Source organism: Heloderma suspectum, chromosome 4, assembly GCF_057233095.1.
Source record: "Heloderma suspectum isolate Gila_16-S chromosome 4, 16-S_ref, whole genome shotgun sequence".
Lineage (NCBI taxonomy): Eukaryota > Metazoa > Chordata > Lepidosauria > Squamata > Helodermatidae > Heloderma > Heloderma suspectum.
Window position 1 is genome coordinate 226848909 of NC_139461.1, and position 20600 is coordinate 226869508.

A 20600-nucleotide genomic window follows, 5' to 3' on the forward strand; every position below is an offset into this window, starting at 1 on the left:
AGTGGGCCTGCAGGTGAGGGGAACCAAACCCTCCCTCTTCCCTGCTTTAACTCCCTCTGGTCTGTCACCTAAGGCCTTTTCCTCCCAGCCTGAGTCTGATACCACACTTGAACTTGGCTGGGAGAAAAGTTCCTGAGGCAAGGGTTAAGGGTTACCACCATGCCCTCATCCGTGCATCATCCCTACTGCTATAACAACAACCAGACTCCCACTCCCTGCTTTATATATGTGGGATAGACACATGAATAAACGCAACTGGTCCTATCACATCTAGTTCATCCCTGAGACTCTGCTGAGCATCTAGGTTGTTCTGTTCCACCACTGATATATCACCATGCCTTGCTGGCCCCACCCTAATATCTTTGCATTCAGATGTTATACTGAACATGCAGACATCACAGTTGAGGCCAGTGGGAATGGCAATATTGGGGGTGGGGTTAGTAGGCATGGTCCCCCTCCTTCTACATGTGGTGGCAACACCTAACTGGGCTCTCATGTGCTATTAGAAGTCACAATTTTGGTTTCTCAAACTCAAATCCTAAAACTTCTGATACAACACCACCCCCTTTCTCATTTCTAGAGGAAGGCCTGGGCCAGCAGCTCTTAGTTCAGAATGCAACAAAGAATCTAGTACCTGAATGTGCTTTTTTCCCTCCTCACTCCAAACCCCCTTTCCTTTTGTGTCATGTCTCTTAGATCAGGGGTGGGCAGAAGGTAGATCTCCAGAGTTTGGGACTTCACCTCCCAGAAACACCTGCCATGATGGCCAATGGCCAGGAATGCTGCAAGTTGAAATCCAAAACATCTGGAGATCTACTTTCTGCCCACCCCTGTCTTAGATTGTAAGCCTGTGGGCAGGGACTGTTTTATTTATTTTTTATCTTTGTAAGCCAGTGTGGGAGCTTTGGCTGGAAAGCAAGATAAAAATATTTTGAATAAATCATAAATGCTGCTTGTTCTGTTTTAACAGTCCTAGCAAATCTCATAAGGTCTTACCAGATCTGGATGTCCCACATAGATATAGGGAAATGCTTTGCATAAGCATCCTCAAGCCTGATCTACAAGTTAGCTTCAAATGTTTCCTTGTGGTGATGCGTTTGTAGTTCAGGCCAAGGCCCCCTGGGTCCTCATAAAGTGTGCTCCCCCACCCCATGCTTCAGCCCTGCCTGGAAGGGGTCATATCTAGGACAGAGAATGCTTCTGTGCATTATGGTCCAGAATTGAGAAGAATATCATAAAGTCAGCTGCTTAGGCATTCTAAATGGAGTTGGAGGTTCAAAACAGAACCTGAGGGCCCAGAGATCCAGACAAGACTGAGATGCTGTTAGTGGGTGGTTCTTCTGGCTGCATGGAGGGTGCTCAACCTGTTCTGGATGGGGTTGCACTCCCCCTGAAGGAGGAGGTTCATAGCTTAGGGATTCTCCTGGAGCTATCTCTATCACTTGAGGCTTAGGTGGCCTCAGTGGCACCAGCTTTGGCTGGTGGCCCAGCTATGCCACTATCTGGACAGGGATAACCTGGTCTCAGTAATTATGCTGTGGTAGTCTCTAAGTTAGATTACAACAATGCACTCTACATGGGGCTGCCCTTCAAGATTGTTTAGAAACTGCAGCTTGTGCAAAATGCAGCAGCCACATTAATAACTTGGACCAGAAGGTCTGAGCATATAAGACCAATTCTGTCCCACTTGCATTGGCTGCCTGTATGGTTCCGAGCCCAATTCAAGGTGCTGGTTTTAATCTATGAAGCCTTATATGGCTCGGAACCACAATACCTGATGGACCGCCTCTCCCATCCTGAACATACCCGAACACTATGATCAACATCTGAGGCCTTCCTCTGAGTGCCACCTCCAAGGGAGGCTCAGAAGGTAGCATCAAGGGTGAGGGCCTTCTCAGTGATGGCCCCCCAACTCCCCACTGAGGCCTGCTTGGCACCGACACTGTTATCTTTTCGACCCCAGGTTAAGACTGCCCTCTATGCCCAGGCATTTCATGGCATATGATGGGGCATTTATGTCTGCTGTCTTGAATAGGTCTATTATTTTTTTTAAAGGATTTACTGAATTTGTTTTTTAGCTGTTTAAATTGTTTTAAATTTTGTATGTTAAAAAAGCTTTAGACTATGTTTTTATCATAATGTTGCATTTTGTAATGTTGTTGCATTTTTAATGAATTGTTATGAACCTCCCAGAGAGCTTCGGCTATGGGGCAGTATAGAAATGAAAATAACAACAACAACAACAACAGCAATATTACTTTAAATCTGTGTCTCACAGCTGCATCTTAAGAAAAAAATATTCTACAGTAGGTGCAAGTCCCTCGATCCAGATCTTTAAAGACCTCTTACCCCACACACACACTAGGATCCTGATCTGAACTGAGGACCCTGCACCCACTCTAGAATTAAAGAAAAATGTCAAAATACATAGCTGCTAAGCACGGATTTAAAGCAATGTCTGTTTTGGATCTAAGACACCTGTAGCAATGTGACTAGTAAGCGATAGACCACCAGCAGGTCCTCCACACAGGCCAACAGGACTTATTTCTAAGTAGGTGGGGAAAAGATTTTAGCCTTAATCAGCTTGAATAGTTCCTTTCTCTCTGAAGGATGCCAGCTGTCTTAACTTGACAGACTGAGTTCACACTTTATTTTAATTTCCTTTGCTAAATTATATGTTTGTAGATTATGCCTTTCTGTTTCTGGACCTCTGTATTGCACAGGGACTCTTATATATGTTTAATGGGTAGTACCTTTTTTGAATTGATGGGATGGACTAGAACCAAGAAAATGTGATATGAGGGTTGAGAGAGATTGAGAGAGAGAGAGATTTGTGTACTTGTCAGCATTTTACATTTCTGTGTTTTTTCAGGACAGAAGGAGTCAGCAGTCAGGGAGGAATCAGCAACTGGACAGGAGGAGTCAACAGTCAATTAGGATCAGAGATACTACCTCCGTAAAAACTATCCAGAGTGAAACATTCATTGATGAGCCCATATCAGATCTTTTCCGCACATTTTCTCTCCAAAGTGAGGTAGAGGGAGTCCCTCACCATGACCTTGAAATGTCTCCCCTTGAGGAAAATGAGGGTGATCAGGACTGGGAGGAAAAATGGAAATATACTGGCGATGCCTAAATTATGAGATTATTGGAATTAGCTACTTTAAAAGTGACACAGATTTGACACATCTCAGGTAGATCTCATATGCACGGTTCCTTGTTACTTTTGCCCTTTAAATTAAAGTTCTTAAAATAGTTAACCATTCTTTTGTTGACATTACTGGGGAAAACACTGCAGGGTTTCTCATAAAGACATTGAGATGGAGATACATTTATTTATTTTTAAGTTGTAGAATTTTGACTAGACAGTGAAATTGGTTATTAAGATACATTAATTCAACTGTTTAATCTACAAAGCTTTTGTTTACTTTACCATGTGTATTCCCTGACTTTCTACAAGAGACTTTCTGCTTCCCTTCAACCTCCCAAAATGTACAGAGTGGAGCTTGTCTCTTGGGAATCTGTGATGCTGTTGAAGCTAAAATACGCTCTGTTACGGCCTGTTTTATTTCTTACAACTGCAGGGAAAAAACAGACACCCTGTGATCATTACTGCCCAAACAGCAACACTATGGTTTTTTTTCAGCTGAGAACAAGTTCACTGCTACAATGGATGCATTCTAGTCATTTTCGAGAAGGCGGTGGAGACAAACTGAGACTATGATGTTATTTTTTTGGATGGAGTTTAAATTCCCTTTCCCATACCAATTACGGCTGCCTATGGTACTGTAATATATTCATTAGACCATTCATTGTTTTCATTCTTTTCCTATATTCCCAGTTTTCCTATTGTTTGTCATGTTATAGAGAAGTAATTTTATTGAATGTATTGTCTGTTGAAGTTGTCATAAGAAAGGAATTGTGTTAGTAAAGAATCAACCAGATTTAGTAGCATTGTAAAAAAGAAGTGCTGAACCATGAGAAAAGAACCGTGGCATAACAAAACCCAGGAATGACAAAAGTCCTGAAGCCCCAAACCTGTTTCCATTGTTTTCTTATAGCCAAAGCCTACACAATTACATGTAATATTCTTTAAAATTAAAAGGCAGGATAAAAATATGTTTAAATAAATAAATAAATAAATAAATAAATAAAGTATACCTTTTCACCACATCACACCCAGTTTTCACACTTGTTCCTTCCATGCTTCTTCAAGCCCAGCTCATGATCTTTAATAACAATAACATAGGACTTCACACTGCTGCCCCCTTCTCCTCCCAGACTCCATAATGGCACATTTTCACGATCTGTCTTCTCTAAGGTCTTGTACTTGTTTAACTGCCCAGTAGCCAGCTAGCAAGTTGCATATGGCTCATAGTCATAATAGTGGAGTTCAGGTCACTGATTGCACAAGTGTAAATAAGACCATGCTTTAAGCCAGAGAGTTAAACCTCTTTCAGCCCAGGAGCCAAATTCAATTTCACAGCTGTCAGGGGCCACATTCCAGTGGTGGGCAGGGCCAAGGCAAAGGGAGTGGGGCCCAAAATACCCAAAATACCCCAATATTTTAGCTTAAAGTTCTTACTGCCAAGAACAAAACCGAGGCATTTCAAAATTTTAGATTGGGGGGAAATGCATAAAAACCAGGAAACCACCAAACGGTTGGTGATCAGAGGAAAGGGGTGGGCCAGGGGAAGGGATCATATCCATCTTGGGTACTCCAGAGGGCCAGATCTGGCCAGATTTGGCCTGCAGACCTGAGGTTCAACACCCCTGCTTTAGACCCTATAAAGGTTAGAGAGCTGAGATTTGATCAACCAATGCTTATAATCCTCAAAGCAACATTTCACCTTTTTATTAAAATTTAAAGGAATATTGACTTTCAAATTCAGATTAGAGTTGTCTCCAGACTTGAAATATGCTTTTGGGCAACTGTGAGAAGCTTGAATGTCCTTGCAGACTCCATGGAATTTAATATATTCCTGGTGACTGCTTCTGCTAATAGCATAATTCACCATTTTTCTCTGCACAGTATCTCTTACATCTGGAGCCCAGCACCTATCAGTTTGATCAAAAGTTGGGGTCATGGATGTTCATTATTTAGTATGAAAGTAACACATTTTATATGGTTGTTAGTCTTGCTTGCTTAATGAAGCTCTCAAATTAGGCTGGAATGTGTTTAGTATATTAGCAGCAACTTTCCCCCATCTCCCCCCCCCCCAGTTCTTATACCTACTTATTTGCTATTTTGCCTGGGGCATCAATGTGCATCTTACATCCCTTGTAAGGCAATAAAAGGGACACGTTGGTAGCCTTACTAAGGGCCAATCTACACTTTCATTTCCCCCCCTGCTTCCAATGAGGTTTCACCACCCATCTTTCACACTACGCAGTACCTGCCTCGAATTGGAACCAGAATTTCCTGTTTCTGTGCTACCACTTTCAATACCCTGTTATCCTAGCATTTCCCCTTAATGTACTCTGATTTTCCGCATTCGTTACCGTATCTGGTTGTAGTCCCCTCCCACACCTGTCCATATACGGCGGTGTTTGTATTTCCCTCTTGTCCAATCACAGCTCTCGATGGCCCCATGTTGTCTTCCAGCTACTGTTTGCATAGGTTCTTCAGTACTCCCCATTTCCTCAGCAACAAACAAAGGGCTGAATGTGTGCGCACTTGTCTGATCTCGGAAGCTCAGCAGGGTAAGTCCCGGTCAGTGCTTGGATGGGAGACCACCTGGGAATCGGGCTTCTTACACTGAGCAGAGGGTTGTTCTATCCCTTCATATGAGACTAAGTTTTACCCCCCTCTATCCCCTGCTTTGGCTTTTGTTTTTTTTTTAATTAAGGCATTATCTTCAAAGCTTCAAAGCTTCAGATCTTCACATCTTCAAAGAAGCGAATCTTTGAAGAAGCGAATCTTCGAAGAATCATAGCTTCTCCAGCCCGATTGCTCCGCAACCTTGCCCAGGCAAGCCCAGGCAAGCGTAAATGTTTTCACAGTCCCATCCATGCTCTCTGCACAGAAAACACACACATATTCAGGCAGACAGTCCTCAGTGTCCATGGACTAACATCGATAAAAATGTCCGTGGACAATTTTAACATCATCTCAGGAGTGGGGGACAAACACAGGGCAGTCTTTGAAGATGCGAAGCTTCAAAGAAACTAGCAGCCCTGCCAAAATGCGAGTGCACTGGCTGCAAAGGGCTGGCGTGGGGAAAAGAGCATTGGCAGACATCCCCCAGTCTCTCGCCCTGGCCTCCAGCAGGTAGGGGGGGAGAAGAGGATAGGTGCCTCCTTCTTTCCTCCACCCCTACCTGCTACAGCAGTGGCAAGGGACAAGCTCTCCCTGGGCTTTGAGCCCCAACAGGATGCTCGTGCCATCCCTGCACACACACACACACAGGGATAGAAGAAGAGAGGGACGGTGGGTGGGGAATGAGCAGAAACAGGAAGAGTTTCTGCTCCTCCAATGAGAGCCACCATCTTTAAGAGCAGGAAAACAGAACAGCTCTCGAGTGTGAACCAAGCTCGCGCATTCAATCAAGAACCACAACAGGGAAAATGGGTGAGTGTGGATAATCACGTTTTAATGCGAGTGTGTTTAACCCAACAGGACCCCGACTTCGGTGCAATGGTGGGTGCAATGTAGATCGGCCCTATATCTATCTGTTTCCCCTACAGGTTAAATGCCTCAGCAACTTTGGAGGGGTGGAGGTAAGATTTAAATTAGGGAACTGGTGTGGAGGAAGGGTTAAACATCTTCACCCCCAGCCTGAGCAGGGGAGAACAGCTTATTAAATGCCAAACCTTTTGAATCTTAAATTACCTGTAGGAAATTCTCTGTCTCTGAAACCATTGGGAAGGATCCAGTGGTGTGCTAGTGGAAACCAACGCTTGCACAACATCAACAGCGCTTGTTGGTGCAATGGATTTCCTCACCATGGGATCCTTCCCTCTGTTCTTTGGTGGTGGTGGTGGTTATTATTATTAATTACATTTCTATACTGCCCCATAGCCAAAGCTTTCTGGGCGGTTCACAGAAGTTAAAACATTAAATACAATATAAAAGTTTAGAAGCCATTTACATAAAAGTACAGACAATATACTCAAACAACATATAACTAAAAACAACTTTGAACTATCAGTCATAACTACAGACACATCCAGGACCAATTAAAACCCACCATATGCTGCCAAATGCCTGGGAAAAGAGACAGATCTTAACCAGGCGCCAAAAATTTAATAATGTTGGCGCCAGGCAGACCTCATTGGGGAGCTTGTTCCACAGATGGGGGCCACCACTGAGTCCAGTGGTTGTCCAGTCCAGTCCAGTTATGTCCCATGAGTGATGTGCTTGCTTTCTTATCCTAACATTTAAATCAAAGGGCCGTGTTTTCTCAGGGAGATGTCACAAATCTTTCCAGTCTGACAAATATAAAAAAGCGAGCAGTCATTAAAATGTATATTAGTTAATGTGCCTTAACATTTCCAGTTTAAAAAATAATGGTGGAAGTTTTTAGAGTAGCAAGGCTTCAGCACGCTTCTAAAAAGTGCTCCAGAGAAAATCAGTGCTGGATTTACATAACAGTTTCACATGTGGAATAATCATATCAGATTTTTTTCATGCTGGGGAAGTTACACTTGGCAAACACTAACTAAAGCAGCAGCATCTGGGCCTTTAATCATGAGACAGGCTACATTAATGAAATAAATCAAATACTTGCATTCAGGTTGAACTGCTATTATGCTATATCAGTAAAAAAATTAATAGGCATGAATATGTGAACATTGTAATATTGTGCACACTTTTGCATATGTAAGGCTTGATCAAGGTTAAAGGCCATGTCCTTAGTATGTATGACAATATGTGCTCTCAGTAAGCTGACATTTTCACCATGAAGAAGACCAATATATCTTTTTGGATGTGATGTTTGTATACCTGCAAGTGTCCCTTAATATAATATGTAGTACTACTTTAAAAAATGTAAGCTTAATATAATATGTGGTACTACTTTTTAAAAATGTAAGCTTCCAAGTGACATCTCAAAGGAGATGTAACTTGAAAGCTTTATATGGACCTAGCAGGTTCAAGACTCAAAGTTCAGAAGTCTTATGTTCCTAAACCCTTTTGAAAACCTCTCCTCATAGCTTTCAACTCATCCACTGATAAAGTTCTGCTGAGTTCAAGTTCGGCAACTCCTTGATAGCACCTATCAGCCTCCCATTGGCTGATTAGCATAGTTATGTGAAAGCTGCAGCAGAAAAATAGGACGCAGTCTAGCAAGAACATCTTTTATGCTAGTACTGAAACAAAGGAAAGTCATGAAAAAACATAAGGCTCCTAGTAGCTGTCATGGTAGCATTCTTCTGGCTGGGAGTGTGATCAACTTCATAGCTGTAGTTCAAAGTTTCTTAGAGGTGCTTGGGACCAAGCAGATCTTCCTCACATATGTAAGGCATTGGCCTATTGGTATACTGTCACTCTCGCATTGCATTTGCTGACATTTGCAGATATGGGATTAATTCCCGGGAGCCTTTTAATTAAAAAAGAGATGCAGAAGCCAAGTTCTTTTGAAAAGTAGCCTCTCTTCAAGGTGCTTGGCTCTTTCAAGATTTGTGTACATCACATCGAAATAATGTGTATTGCATCCAAGTAAATAGTGTGTATTGCACTGCTATCGCTTATTAAATTTTCAACTATGCAAATGGTTTGTTTGTTTTTGGAATGTAAAGAAAGATCACAAACACTTGGCAAAATTATGTAGGGATCCCTTTTTATTCTGGTTCAGTCCATGAAAATTCCCCAGCTTTTCACCAGTGGTTATAAGCAGAGACAGTTCCTATCCTGAGTAAAGTCACTTAATTATTACAATGTGGTCACTATGGAGGAAACATGTGGATGCTTCCAGATAACAATAAAACTTATATTTTTAAAAATTAATGGTATACTAGCACTAGCCTTCTTCAGCGCTGTTTGAGCATTATCTAGTCTCCGTGCAAAGGGGAAGGCTGTCCACTGGCAGGCAGGACTTTCCATGACACCTACCCATCCCATGCTGAATCTGAAGAAGCTTGATGAAACTCAAGGGCCTTTTTTGGACTCACTGCATTAGTGTTGGAGGGGGGGAAGCCTTATACATTTTGCCCATACATTTCAAAATCCATTGCTCTGCTCTCATACTGATGCACATAGTTGACAAGGCTCTCCCTCACCTCTGAGATGAATCAGAAGAAGCCCAGTGAAACCAGATTTTTCACTTTCACCAGATTTTTCTCCAGACAAACTGCTGAGATGGTGGGAAACTTTGTTGGTTTCACCACTGCTTCTTTTTTAAATGGTGGGGGTGGGAGATGGGTCGATGACATCAGGGCCAGAGAGGTCCAGGGAGGCAAGATTACATACAGTCACCAAAAACATTGCCCACCAATCATTTGACCTAGGTAAAACAGTAATGCTACAAGTCAGTTGTACCTGAAGGGACTGCGCTGCGATTGCATGGACATGTAGAGTTAAAAAAAAAAAAAAACCACTTGAAAAACACAAGACGACAATGGACAAAAAACAGGAATACAATGCCTTGGGATGAATGGTTTGGGTCCATAGGTGTCCCTCCATTCATGGAAGGGCCTTTGACTGGAGATTCTTAGTAATGGAAGGGAGAAAGTGGTTTTCACCAATTCCTCCTCACCCTGCAGCCTCCCTACTATGTTCCATGCTGTTCCAGAGGGCTCCCCAACCCTCCAGAGCAGATTTGGGGGTAGGGGGAAAGGGGATTCAGTGAAAACCACTTTCCCTTCCATTAATGGGTTCAAGGAGCACCATTTCTGTGGGTGGAACTTCACTCATGGGATCTTTGGAACCAACCCAATGTCAAGGTTGTCAGGAATAAATGAGTGAGCATATGGGGTCAACACCAGAGAACATATCTCATGCAGAAGTGTGCTATGTTTTCCCAGCATAATGGCTGCTACTTATAACCACACACAGGTTTCTGTCTAGCAGTGCTTCCAGACAAGGCTTTTATTGTGTAATTACCCTGCCCCATTCGCAGAATTGTGCAGGGGGTCCAGATGATACCATCTTCTTCCATCTTTTTTCTTACCAGAAAAAATCCATAAAGGAGGAAAAAACAATAGCTGCACAATGCCTTTTAGTAGTACTAGTAGCCTTCCTCCATCTGGAAGCACTCTACTTTACTTATTTGGGTGTGAATTTTGTAAATTACACTGATGATAACATTAATGATAGAAGGTAGCTATTAGTAAGATTTCTCTAGTAATATCTATTTGAACTGAGGTTATCTGCATAGAGATCCTAATTGGCTCTTCATCTCACCACAATCACTGACTTCAAATGTGAAATAAATGAAACCCTAGCCTAAAAGAGAACAATTTACTTTTTGATTTCAGAACAATAGATTGAATTTAAAAAAACAAACAAAAAAACTTGTACTTGGGAGATGGGAGCCAACTTATCTTGACAGAAATGATTTCTCTTGATTACATTTACTTTTAGGAATGTGAAGACCTAAAGTAATGGCCCAAATGGTAGAGGTACAAAAACGAATGCGTGTGTGTGTGTGTGGGGGGGTGTTAATCACAGCTCATCTCTTTTCTTCAGGATGATATTCCTCACAAGTTCAGTGACGTATGGCTTTATTTCTTCAATAGTGACAGTAGAGTCCCAAGCCTTTACCACTTTTCCATCTGTATCTACAAGGTATTTCCAAAAGTTCCAGGTTGGCTCCTCACCAGTGGATTCTACACACAAGAAATAAATCATAAACATAAGAGGGGAGAATTTCTATGGCTATTCAGTTATTTTAAGAAGGCATGTGATTAAAATTAAAGGATACGTTTGATTGTCGAAATGAAACTGAAAGTTAAGCAATATGAAAATGGAGGATAAGCAAAATTTTAGGGAAAATATCAGTTTTGTGCTGCAAGACAAAAGTGCTCAATACCGCAGCTAAATGCCCTAATCTGAAGCATGTTTAATGGAAATTACTTCCAAATAAGTATATTTAGGACTACGGCATTAATCTACTTTGGTAAATTCTGGCTGCCTATGGCAAATAACAGGAAATTCAATGGACCATTATGGAATAACTCAGTGGTTTCAAAATGATGAGGTAGGAATACCAAAATGATTTAGCAGTTTCGTGGATGGATTAAGATATTGGTAATGGCACACTGGTTTTATTGGCAATGATTTCTGGGTCAAAAGATGGGACTGACAGGAAAGTCCTGAAAAGAATAGAATTCCAAAGCAACTATTTGCACATAAGATGCCATTTGCTCTTAATCATAGTTTTCAAGTCACTTCCTGAAGTGACTGAGGGGGATTTCATTGCAGGAATGTGTGTATCTAAATATTTATGGTACAACTTTCAGCAAAATAAAACTCACATAAGAATAAAACATTGAAAAGGCACATAATACACGAATGTTCTGCACAGTATAATTAATCTAAAATGCCAATGTTCTCTATACAGTTCAAATATTATTTATTATACATCTATTGGCCCTTTTCTCCAAAACAGACCAGGATAACAGGCATGGATTATCTTCTAAACACCAACAAGGTAGGTTAGCCATAGAGACAGGAACTTCTCCAAATCCTTGTGGTAAGATCCATGAAGTCCCTGGATGACCTGAGTAGTCCACATCTAAATCCAGCACTCTCACTACTTCAGCACCTTGGCTTTGTCACATGGGAAGATCTAGGTTTAATTTAAGCACAGTTCTGGCATAGGAAAGAGGCTTAAAGGAATGGGTTCATCATAGGTGCCTCTGTACTTGTGGAAGTAACAGCTATGAATATTTCAAAAATATCTAACTCTGGGATGTGCAATCATCAGGAGCAATTTAGAGAGGGATGTGAAGAAAATTCTGTATTGATAATATCTTAAAAGATTTCTGTTACCTGCCAGCAACCTATCCTACTAACATCATCATCGTCATCTTGACCCAACCAGCACACCCTGGTGATTAGCACATTGCTGCATTCCCAGTTGGATTAGAGATTTTACTGACTCTTAATGTGAATACAGGCTGCATTTGTATAGTTGTGCAGAGTATTCCAATGCAGATGAAAACAAAGGAGGTGGATGAAGGAATTGAAGAATGGATTGCTCTCTCTTCAAATAATGCAGTGAAGATGGGTGTGGAAGGGGAACAGGAGACACTTTTATCTATAATGTCCAAATATTATTTGAATTGAGGGGGCATAAGTTGCCAGCCTTCTCCCAGGGACTCCCTGGGCAACTCTTAGCCCATTTGCAGCTGAGTAGAAGACATCACTCGGCTTTTTCCAGCCTGTCTACATCCGGTCTGAGGCTAGAGGCAGGTTGAGTTTCCCCAAACTTCAAAAGATGGCATGAAGAAACCTGGAAAAATTTAAGTCAGAGATACAGAACCTCAGGCCTGGGAACCAAATCCAGCCCTCTGGGGTTACCCAGATGGCCACATCACCTTCCCTTGGCCCCACCCACATTCCCCTGACTGCTCATCTTTGGTGCTTTCCCGGCTTTTGTGCAAATTTTTGTTGTTGTTGTTGTTGTTCAGTCGTTCAGTTGTGTCCGACTCTTTGTGACCCCATGGACCATAGCACGCCAGGCCTTCCTGTCCTGAGCTCTCTCCCGGAGTATGCTCAAGTTCATATTCATTGCATCGGTGATGCTATCTAGCCATCTCATCCTCTGCCGTCCCCTTCTCCTTTTGCCTTCAGTCTTTCCCAGCATCAGGGTCTTTTCCAGAGAGTTTTCTCTTCACATTAGGTGGCCAAAATATTTGAGCTTCAGCTTCAGTATCTGTCCTTCCAATGAGCACTCAGGGTTGATTTCCTTTAGGATGGACTGATTTGACCTCCTTGCAGTCCAGGGGACTCGTAAGAGTCTTCTCCAGCACCACAGTTCGAAACCATCAATTCTTCGGTGCTCAGCCTTCCTTATAGTCCAGCTCTCACAGCCATACATTACTACTGGGAAAACCATAGCTTTGATTAGACGGACCTTTGTCGGCAAGGTGATGTCTCTGCTTCTTACTATGCTGTCTAGGTTTGCCGTAGCTTTCCTCCCAAGGAGCAAGCGTCTTTTAATTTCATGGCTACAGTCACCATCTGCGGTGATATAGGGTGTCTCTACATTAATGGAAAACCCCACAGCCCTACCAGAACATTTTGCTTCTGTTTCTGTGGCATGGTTAGGATTGGCTCCGTTACACAACAAAACTGATGAATTGAAAATGCCCTTTCTCAGCAGCTTTAACGGAGCTTTCTATACTTTTCAATGAAACAGCGCCATCTAGAAGCAGAATTAGTGCAGTACGCCGGCTCTACACACTGCAGAAATGACAAGGTGTGGGATTCATATTCCAGTTTAGTTCCAATCTTTTTTAAGGTGAGATAACCAGGAAAAATCACTGAAGGTGTCCTGGAGGTTGACGATATTGTGCAAAGGACCCATAAACATCTGTGAGTGGCTAATCACAAGCACATGATAAATATCTCACGTAGAAACGGCCTTAGTTACTGGCAGTAAGAGCTTTAAGCTAAAATATACTGGTATGGGTGGGGCGGAGTGGCCCTCCCACTTTGCTTTTGGCCTCACCCCTTTCGCTTTTGGCCCTTCCCTATTTGTCTTCAGGCCACCCACCACTGGAAGAACTCGTCCAAAATTGAATTAGGCCCTTGGAGCCTAATCCAACTCCTGGTTTAAGTGACATATATAGAGGCCTTTACTTTTCCAGGTACATCATGTTTAAGTTAGGCATGATTCAGATATTTCTGCTGTACTTTTGTTTCAAGGACAAGGCAATTAAACCTCAACTGAATTGCCAGTGTACCAATTGCACTCCTGAGAGACAGGAGAAAAAGATTTAAAATAATCACAACAAATACATTGCATTTTCATAATTTAACCTTGAATACACCAAAGAGCTGGCCTTTAGAACTTGCTGAATCTCCCAATCCCACCTTATCCCCAAATCTGAAATGGCATTGCTCGTTATTTTAGATCATCTACAATCCTCAGTGTATGGCAATTAAAAGCCAGCAGATTGGCTGCTTTAGCATGATGCTTGAACTCACCAGTTAAATATTTGAAGGCTGCGTTTGCCCCAGTGCCCTTGACTGCTATCTTGCTGAACATGGGAAAGGTGACTCCATATGTTTTTCGGGCAAAACTCTCAATTTCTTTATTAGTATTTGGCTCTTGCTGATCAAATTGATTACAGGGGAATGCCAGCACATTAAAATGATATGAGCCGAGTTCTCTCTGCAGTTTTTGCAGGGCTTTGTAGTGGCTGTCAGTATATCCACATTCACTTGCAACATTGACAACTAAGGATACCTAAATGGAAAAAGAATAACAATTAGACATTGAATTTATAACAGGAGGGGTTTCTTTTCATTAGTACACCACCTTGTTTTGTAACTGGTACTTTATGAATTAAAATAATTATCACAGGGTATTAATAAATGTGATATTTGAATTAAATCTCTGTTTTTTAAAGGGCACTCAGTTTCATTGGGTTAATAAGAACAGCCGTGTTGGATCAGACCAAGGTCCATCTAGTCCAGCATTCTGTTCACACAGTGACCAACCTGCTGCCCACGGGAAACCCAGAAGCAGGACATGAGTGTAACAGCACCCTCCCACCCATGTTCCCCACCAACTGGTGTACATTGGCATATTGCCTCCGATACTGGAGGTAGCATATTGTCACCAGGACTAGTAGCCATTGATAGCTTTATCCTTTGTGAATTTGTCCAGTTCTCTTTTAAAGCCATCCGCATTGTTGGCCACACAGACATGCAAATAATATTAAATTTTTAAATTGTTGTTAAGTGTTTTGTTAACTAAAACACTCGTGTTAAGTAATTTTAACTCGAAATCCAGAGGCGTATGTGTATATTCTCACTTGAATTTCCTGTTCTGTAGGCCAATGTGGCTACTTATTCTCTGATAAATTAGAGAAGTTTTTAACATGCAGTGTAGTTTAATCTCTGAAGCTAAGCAGCTCTGGGCCTGACCAATACCTGAATGAAAACATCCTGAAACCCCTCATGAATGCTACCATCCAGCTTCTTGGAGGAATGCAAATTAATTAAGGGTGCAATCCTATGCATGTTTGGATAGAAAAAAAGTCCTACAAGTAGCATGCCCCAGCTAGCATGGCTGGCTAGAGAATGCTGGGAGTTGTAGGACTTTTTTCTGTCTAAACATGCATAGGATTGTGCCCTAAACAAGTCATTACAACCATGTAGAAGGAACTGAAGACCTGAAGTATTTGCTGAAGCAGGGGTGGGCAGCTTCCGGGGACTGGGAAGCTGCATTTCCCCTCCCCCCAAGAACTCACTGGGGGCCACACCCCACCCCTGCTGAATGCACTGTGGCAGCAGCGGAGAACCGCTGCCAGTCAATGTCAACAATACTGGGCTAGCTGGACCAAAGGTTTGACTCAGTACTATAGAGTAGCTTCCTATTTTCCTATCTCCGATCATTGATAACAGGGGGATCCCCCTTACTTCGCATGCCATTCACACTCCCAGTTGGGAAGGGGAGCAGCACGTTAAGTGCTTTGATGGCCCCCTGTCCTCCCCATTTGGGAGGACATGGTGCAGTCCATGCCTTGCCTTCCCCCATTAGAGAAGATCCTTGGGTATTAAAATTAAGTTCCAGGATGGAGTGGGCCTTTTCTAGTTTCTGGCAACAAATCTGCATCTCACGAATGTGAATCAAGTTTGCCATCTAGTGTACACTGTAAGCACTTTACTCTTCCAAAAATGTTAGAGGATGTAGTGAAAACCGGAAGTCATAACTATGCTGGGATGAAACAAAAGCAAAGTAATTACTTTGGAAATAGAACCGGTTTTTATTTTCCCCACACCCCAAAGGGTCAGATTTGATTATACTCAGTCTAAGTTCAACCTTGTCTAAACAGATCGTTTGACTACCTTGTCTACAGAGATAGCTGCTGAATGTTCTGACCACCTGAACTATCTTTATACACAGGTGAGAGACCTGGAAAAAAACAGCCAGGGCATACGTTGCTGGGAAGTGAAAAATAGTACTGAGATGAGCAACAGTTTTTTAAAAATATGAGTTTCTCAGTTCCTATTGCTGCTGCATCTTCTTCAACAGCCATTCGCCAAAGGTGCCTCTAAACTTCAAGCTTCTGGGCAATGGAAATATTGGCAGAGAATATTGGCCCCTGAACTTGGGGGCTTCTGAGATTCCTATGCCCTGCTGGGCTGAAGCTGGCAGGACAGGAGCAGCAGAGGAGTTTTTCGCTTCCCCACCCTCCAGTCTCCTGTATTTTCGCTAGACAGGCTTTTCAGCCCGTCTACTGAGGGTGCTTTGGAGGGGGAGGGGAGGCTGGAGGAGGCTCGCGATAACTCATATTCTGACATCTCCGGTCTCCTCCTCTCCCTGCCTAGTGCAATGGCCCCTTTCCTTCAAGTTTGCTTTTCTGACCTCAGAGAAGCAGCTGGCATGGTTCTTTCTGTGCCACCTGTGAAGGGGAGGGGTCTGGGGTTGGACCTACAATTCCCCCTTCTGAGGTCGGAGTCCTATCTCCAACCTCGGAGGGGTTTCCCGAGCCATCCTATGGTCCCTGAAACACTTGCCCACGGATCATAGGATTGTTCTCTAAAATATTCTAGCAGGGACATGCTAAAATGGATGCAGAACGCCCATCAAAATATATTGGCTCCTTCCAGAACGGCCATTGGAATGCACGCTGAATGGCTATTGGAATTCACTGTGTAAGCAAACAGAGCGATTGCTTGTGCACACAATGGTTTTTAAAGACAATTCACAAATTGCCATATTCAAAACAAAACAAAACAGGAATATCCTCCAGAATGGCCACTGGAACACAGTGGGATAGGTTAGATCCTGCTCTCTGCTATAATGCAACTTTCCTGTACCATCAAGAGCTGAATGCCAGATATTGGTCAATGTGAGCCATGGTTTTTACTCAAGAAGACTGTTTGTTTGCTCTGGAGCACTGGATAAGGGTTTACTACTTGTAGATTGATACATGACAATACTTTTCGTTATGGTAATGCACACATAATGTCACAGTACTGTGTTCTGAGTGAGTTCTTAAATTAGTCTCTGAAGTAATGTTGAAGTATGTTCAAGATCAGAATTCCTTTCATCTCCTTCTGAGTGTTTTTCCACCACAGAAACGTGTTGGTGTGGGTGGGTATGAGTGAGAGCCAGCACAAAGCCTATGTATTCTTGTATTTGGGGGGCACTATCTTCTACTGCTATGAGACCCATTTTGATTTATATGCATTATGGTACTCTACACTGATTTATAAAAGCAGGATTCCACCTGCTTTTTCCTATCTGCATGGACAGGATAGCCATAATTCCATGTGCAATTCATTATAATCTACACTGCTTCAGATGGCAAGGAACAGTATTTTTCCATACTATTCTTATGTTTCTAGGTAGTTGCTGTGGAAACAACCCACCAATAAGTTCTCCTGCACAAATCCATTGAAATGAATAGATGTACAAGTACATAGTAATTTAATGGAATTGATGCAGGAGAATTTCTCAATGATTGAGAATGAATAACTTAATTGTTACTGTCTCTAACAAGAGTGGGGAACCTCAGGCCCGTAGGCCAAATCTGGCTCTCCTAGGGTCCCAATCTGGCCCTCTGGGGCTCCCTAGTGGCCATGCCCCCTTCCCCTGACCCCATCCTCTTTCCCCCCAACCACTAATTGGTGATTTCCTGACTTTTTGCAGTTTTTCCTCATTCTGTAAGGTTGAAATGCCTCTCCTAAGGCTTAATTAATGGCAGTAAGAGCTTTAGAGAGCAATCTTATGTCCCTTAGACAGCGTCTGAGGGAGATAGAATTTTTCAGTTTCCCAGCTCCAAACGCTTAGACAGGGAAACCATGCTCCCTACCCCTTCCCCCCCTCATAGCTGTGGTGGAGAGAACCACAGCAGCTGCTCCTCCAAGCCTGTCTGTCTTCGCAATACAGAGCCTGGACAGAACGAAAAGGGGGTGTTCCCAGGGGCAGGGAGGAGACCGCAGAAGCTGTTCTAGACAGCTTCCTATGCAGTCTCCACACCCTTTCCTACCCCCTCCCCGAAGCCATGCTTGGATGCCCAAAATTAAGTGTCTAAGGAAAACTGCAGGCATCCAGAGCATGGAAGGAATCCTCTCCTCCATGCTTCAGCTCCCCTGCATTGGATAGGCGGTCACCTCTGACTTCAGAGGAAGTCAGAGGTGACTGCCTATCTCAATAGGATTGTGCCCTTAAACTACAATATGTTAATATTTGTGGCCCCACCCCTTTTGCCTTTGGCCCTGTCCCCCTCGTATTGCAAGCCCCAAGAGCTCTTTGGTCCTCAGGCTGAAAGAGGTTTTCCACCCCTGGTCTATAGTATAGACTCTATTCTTTCTGCATTTCATTTTGCTCTGAGCTGTTTACAATTCTGCCCTCTCCCCCACCACACACAACCATGTCTACATAACTCAGGGTATTTAATCCATCTGATGAAGTGGACTTTAATCCACAAAAATGTATGCCATAATAAATCTCTAAGTCTTTAAGGTGCCATGAGACTCTGATGTTTTTGCTGCAACAGACTAACACAGCTACCCTTTTGGAGAATTTCTTAGTGGATTGTGTCCATAGCCTCTAGAGCAGGGGTCCCCAACCCCCGAGCCGTGGACCAGTACCGGGCCGTGGCCTGTTAGGGACCGGGCCGCAGCAGGGGTGTGAGAACTCCCCCTTACCTTGGGTCCGCGGGGGGGGGGAGGCAATCCCCACCCCGGAATACTCGCTGGCCCTGTCCGGCTCCGCTCTAAGTCCACGGAGCTGCCAGCCGGCTCCGGCCACTGGCGGACTTCTGGCTGCTAGGACGGAAATGGCGTCCACCATTTGTGTCCCTGTTCTTCAAGTAATCGGCTATGTACATACATATGTAGCCAATTACTTGAAGAACAGGGATGCAAATGGCGTCCGCGTGGACGCCATTTGCATCCCAGCGGCCAGAAGTCCGCCAGTGGCCAGAGCCAGCCTGTAGCTCCGCAGACTCAGAGCGGAGCCGGCCAGGATTCGGGGGGGGGGGCGGATCGCCTCCCCCCCCCGCAGACACAAGGTAAGGGGGGTCCCCACACCCCTGCTGCGGCATGGTCCCATCCCCCCCCCCGGTCCGTGGAAAAATTGTTTTCCACAGGACCAGTCCCCGGGCCCAAAAAGGTTGGGGACCGCTGCTCTACAGTACCAATGTATAGCAAAAATTGATGATGTTTCTACTATACTGACTTTGTTAATAATATGAAAATATATGTTTCTTTGCTACTATATATTAAAAACATCCCAATAGTTTTAATTAAGTTCAGGTCTTTAGGAAAAGAATATTAATAGCACCTCTAATATCTAAAAGGGCAACCATTGACACCATTGGGAATAAATCTAGTGTAGCTTTCCCCAACCTGGTATTGTCCAGTTGTGTTACACTACAGCTCCCATAATCTCTGACCATTGGCCATTTTGGCTGGGGCTGATGGGAGTTCTAATCCAAATTATCTGGAGAGCACCAGGTTGAGGAAGGCTGGTCTAATGTATCTTCTTCAGGTAACTTTGTGCATAACTCAGGTAACTCACATAAACACATCAAAGTAATTTGTAATTTGATAACCACATCATACTACCACTGTTCATTTAAATTAAATTCTAACATGTTAGAATTTAAAGTAGCTGCAGTGGTAGTATTACGTGGTTATAAAATTACATATTGCTTTGAGTTGTTAGGCTGAATTTCTTTATGCGCCAACTGTTATTAAATCCTCCTCCTCCGTTTCTTTCTCTGCCCCAGTTAAACAAAAGTTATTTTTTATTTTTAGAAGGAAGCAGTTATATATCTGTCAAATATTTAGACTCGACCGCATGGATCCCAAGCCTGTGCCTTCATGTTGCATAACCAGGAATCAATGAAGTAGTTCTGCGCGAATGCGAGGCAGGGATCCTTGCCTGCCTGCCACGTATACGAAGAAGATGCTCAGAAGAAACAGACTCAGACACACTCAAGCAGAAAAAGAATCTTTTTAATAGAGCCAGATAGAAGAAATGTAGACGCCAAGCCGAGAACCGTAGACGCCAACGTGAGACAAGGTGCCAAACTCTTCCGTTAAATATGTGCGTTCTCCCACCCCGTCCGTCATGCAGGCATGCCGAGATGTCTTGCTGGTTAGTTGTGTGCCCGACCTCCTCCTCCTTGCAAACTTACCGAGCCTCTGTATTTGTCCAGGGAGACGAGCTTGCCCCTGATGTTGACCACTTTAAAGGAGTAAAAATCGTCCTCTTTCTGCTCAGAGGCAGAAAATGCCAAGAAGATTATTGTCCCTAGGACGATCAGCATGGCTAAGAGGATGAGAAAAACTCTGACGAAGGAAGGATCCGCTTTGCGCTCCACACTGCCCTCAGGTTCTAACATACTGCGCTGAAAGCCTGCTCTGACGTCCTCCAGCATCGCAAAGCACTGCCGGAAAGAAGCTGCTGCTGCTGCTGCTGCAAAAAGGGAATTACAGTCGTGTTTCTCTCTGTAACGGAATCACC

General features: G+C 43.3%; 2 protein-coding genes across 2 annotated transcripts in view; one reads left to right on the plus strand and one right to left on the minus strand.

The window, feature by feature from the left end:
* Nucleotides 1–3136, plus strand: part of SLC26A8 (solute carrier family 26 member 8) — a 52450-nt gene extending 49314 nt beyond the window's left edge. Inside the window, exon 19 of the mRNA XM_084851644.1 lies at nt 2873–3136. Coding sequence (XP_084707770.1) covers nt 2873–3136 — 264 coding nt within the window. The remainder of the gene's footprint in view (nt 1–2872) is intronic.
* Nucleotides 3137–6575: 3439 nt separating this feature from the next.
* GPX7 (glutathione peroxidase 7) lies at nt 6576–20483 on the minus strand. Its single transcript, XM_084852500.1, has 3 exons — nt 20272–20483; nt 14096–14357; nt 6576–10767 (listed from the first exon to the last, which is right to left on the minus strand). Exons 1-3 carry the CDS (start codon nt 20476–20478, stop codon nt 10604–10606), a joined length of 633 nt encoding a protein of 210 aa, XP_084708626.1. The 5' UTR covers nt 20479–20483; the 3' UTR covers nt 6576–10603.
* Nucleotides 20484–20600: the final 117 nt, after the last annotated feature.

Excerpts from the sequence above, each read along its gene's own strand:
- GPX7 (XM_084852500.1), bottom strand. The coding sequence starts at position 20,478 with ATGTTAGAACCTGAGGGCAGTGTGGAGCGCAAAGCGGATCCTTCCTTC. Across the intron at positions 14,358-20,271 it reads TGGACAAATACAGAGGCTCG|GTATCCTTAGTTGTCAATGT; the intron begins GTAAGTTTGCAA and ends TTTTCCATTTAG. Across the intron at positions 10,768-14,095 it reads AGCCTTCAAATATTTAACTG|AATCCACTGGTGAGGAGCCA; the intron begins GTGAGTTCAAGC and ends TCTTGTGTGTAG.